Raw genomic sequence first — 3,520 nt, forward strand, 5'->3', positions numbered from 1 at the left:
TTAATTTGCTTCCGATGATGGAAATTTGATAGATTCATTGATCCGCAAATTTCCGTCATATGCCGGTTGTTCCATTGCCCTGCGTCGCTATGGGAGCCGTTTTTTTTATCTCGTAACGACGCTAACGACGATGACGGCGAAGGCGGGCAAACAGGAATCCCCTATAATAGTGATAAACCAGCGAGATTAACTTCGTCATCAAAGCAGGCGTGTTGGGGAAACTTTCTTTCTGACCTTTGGTTGCTAAGGGAGAAAAACAGGAGAAAACTTTCTTCGCTTCGCTTCTGCACGGCCGATGAGATCAACTCGGAATTGAGTGGTTTTTCACTCACAATTGCAAAAACGTAGGTTACTCTATAGACTGAGTCTACTAGTATACTAATATTGAAACCTCTTCGTAAAATTTCACTTAGTCTATGAGTAACCAACTTTTTTTAGAGAGAATTTGAGTGAACGATGTTCAAATTTGAGTTGGTTTAATCGGCCATGTGCGGTGCATTTTACTCAGCTTGGAAAATCAACATCTAAAAATACAATTTTTTGCTCGCTGAAGATTAGGGCAATAAGATTAAATTTTATTTTATGACACGGATCCGACCGTCCGTCCCCTGCATTATTGGACTCATCTTAGCAACGTACTGCTCTAGCACCACGATGTCGAGAGGTCCAACGCGAACGTTGGTGCGATGCTCGCCAAACATCGAATACCCGTTGCCACCGCTACCAATCCAGGCGGCTATGGCAACGCGATAATGTTTGTTCAGATCGAGGGGCTCGTATATGGGCACTTTGCACTCACGGCAACGAATTTCTGCCAAAACTACACGATGTCCCGCTGGTTTTGTGGCGTTGTAGATGACTCGAATGCCGGACACTTGTAGGACATCAGCTGAGTTGAATCGGCTTGCACTGTATTCCAAAGCTTCCAGTAAATACTGCCCGCGTATTTCAAATGTATCCACTGTGTTCTCGTATGGAACAGCCGTCACAATGTCGTCGTACGTCAAGGATCCACTCTTTAAAGAAGTTCGCATTCCTCCGTCGTTAGTGATACCGATCGAGGCGTAGGTCCACTCATTCGAACTCTCAGGTCGCTGCGTGTAGTAATCCACAAAAGCATCTGCCACGAAGCTTCCGAAATTGCACTCTCCAGTTCGGCACTCTGCCTTCGACAGCACAACCCGTGATGATCCCACTGGTCTGTAGGCTAGGTGATCAACCTGTTCTCGCCACGGTACCAGCTCATGCAAAATCTGCGGATCCTTGAGAACCGACTCATCCAAATAAATCGGATTGCCTTCCCACTCCATCAGATTTCCGGCGTCATCAAAATAGGCTGTCAAACGACCAACCACCTTGGTAAAACTCGAAGCTTGCACAACCAATACTTTCCGTCCACTGGTCTGCTCCACCACCACCGGATACGAATCCTCTGGAACATCCGGCAACCCTTCGGCCGATCCATTGTACAGAAAAGTATGCGAATGACCGCCTACTACTATATCCACATCTCCACACTGAGCGGCGATCTTCTTATCAATAGTGATCCCACAGTGCGACAGAACCACAATAATATTCACTCCACTCGTTTTCAGCTTCTCCGCCTCGCCATTTATCGCCTCAATTTCATCCAGAAACTTCAACCGCTCCGTCATACTCAACGTATCCGTCAAATGATGAATCACACCGATAACGCCAATCTTTCTTCCATCGCGCTCGATCACTACCGATTTCTGATACTTCCCCTGCATCGTCGGTTCCTGGCTATCATCGATATTGGCCACCACGATCGGAGACTTGAGCGTTTCCATAAACGGTACAACTCCTGCAATCCCATGATCAAACTCATGATTTCCCAGGGTCACCGCATCCGCCGGAAGCAAGTTCAGAAAATAGCTCGTCACATTCCATCTCAGCAAAGTGTACCAGAATGTCCCCTGAAAGTTATCCCCAGCATTCAAATACACCGGGTTCTGCTCCTTGTACTGCTCGCTCAAACTCCGCACCGCCGACACCACCCTCGCATAGCCTCCGATACACCGTTCCCCTTCGGCCACGTTGCATCTCGTCGACAGGACATTGGTTTCCTCGAACCGTGCGTGGAAATCGTTCCAATGGACTACCGTCAGCGGGTAGAGCACATTCCGTTTACCGATCAGAATTCCGCCGCCAAACGCTTGTCCCACCACGACGATGGTGACCAGGAGGAGCACAGCAGGTCGCAACATCGTAAAGCGAACCGAACCGGACGCGTTGTTGAACTGTTCTGAACTGGAAAAGAGCATCATAATGCTGTCGGCAATAATAAACTGAACCGGGGAACGAGCGCATGTGAGTGTGACAGAATTGATAAGAACTAAGCTGTTTAATGTAATGTGTATTATACCTAAAGGGGAGAATAGACGCCGTTCAGTGGCCATTAATCTTGTGATTGGTTGAGGTGGTGCTGGTGGTGGTGCTAATGTTAAATTCAGTCTGGGCTGGATTTGGCAAAAGGGTTCTCCAAGTGAGTGGACGATGTGGATGGATTGGATTTATTAGCTGATAGCCGAGATTGGAAACGTTTCCTGGGGATGGGATAGTACCATGTATATTTGATTATAACATCAAATACGTATTAAGTTAAAAGGGTGCTTTCAATATAAACGAATAATGATGGATAGATTGATTGAGTCCGTTAGGGGGAGCCTAATCCAAAACATGCTCTACATGGTCGATTAAAAAAATTGAAAGACGACGAGAGTCTGACGCATCGTGTTTTCTTAATCATCTTGCACCTTGAATGCCGCACAGTAGGCCTGGCCGTTTTGGTATGTGTGAAACATATATCAACTAGACAAGGAAAATGATGACTATCCATCATTTTCCAGGATGCTTTCAAGAACTGGCTGTGTTGGTGTTAGATTAGATTAGATTAGATTAGATTAGAATAGATTGAACAAGATCGTTTTACGATGTTTGCACAAATAGTGATAAGTGTCTATCCCCGTACTTGCTTTTTTGCTTTTACTGTAAGTTACTGTAGATTCTCTAAGTTGCTGTAAGAAAATAATATGGAGCAGAAAGTACGGGAACATACTTTTGCTTTTTGCTGTACAGAATCTTACAGAAAAGCAAGTACGGCAACAGGCCTATTTAAATTTAGATTTAATTTGGTTGTAGAACAATACCCGAAGGACAAAAAGTCGAAAGACAAAAGGTCGAAATAAAAAAAAGTTTATTTTTTAATACTTTATTACCGTAAAGATGGGTTATTTCACGCACTTAAGCTGATACTCTAAGGAAGCCTTAGCGTGAAACTTTAAAGGCACAAATGTCAGCTTTCACAAAACATACAAATTTGAAATTGCTACTCCTTGTTTGCTGTTTTACTAAGGCTTCCTTAGAGTATCACCTTAACACGAGAGTGAAGTCTTTCTCTCTACAGAAACTTGGGAAGAAGAGAAAAGTTACCGTCAAATGTATCATTTTATAGATTTTTTATTGTATTTTCAGATTTGTAAAAGTTAGTTCCAAAATT

The 3,520-nt window shown here is 44.1% G+C and overlaps 1 protein-coding gene across 1 annotated transcript; it reads right to left on the reverse strand.

Annotated features, from left to right (window-relative positions):
- Positions 1 to 454: 454 nt before the first annotated feature.
- Positions 455 to 2,255, reverse strand: LOC135699662 (apyrase-like). Its single transcript, XM_065219954.1, has one exon. It carries the CDS (start codon positions 2,226 to 2,228, stop codon positions 576 to 578), a length of 1,653 nt encoding a protein of 550 aa, XP_065076026.1. The 5' UTR covers positions 2,229 to 2,255; the 3' UTR covers positions 455 to 575.
- Between the last annotated feature and the right edge of the window lie 1,265 nt (positions 2,256 to 3,520).

This window comes from Ochlerotatus camptorhynchus, unplaced genomic scaffold, assembly GCF_037179485.1.
Source record: "Ochlerotatus camptorhynchus isolate MF236.1 unplaced genomic scaffold, CSIRO-AGI_Acam_v1.1 ptg000114l, whole genome shotgun sequence".
Taxonomy (NCBI): Eukaryota; Metazoa; Arthropoda; class Insecta; order Diptera; family Culicidae; genus Ochlerotatus; species Ochlerotatus camptorhynchus.

Excerpts from the sequence above, each read along its gene's own strand:
- LOC135699662 (XM_065219954.1), bottom strand. The coding sequence starts at position 2,228 with ATGTTGCGACCTGCTGTGCTCCTCCTGGTCACCATCGTCGTGGTGGGA.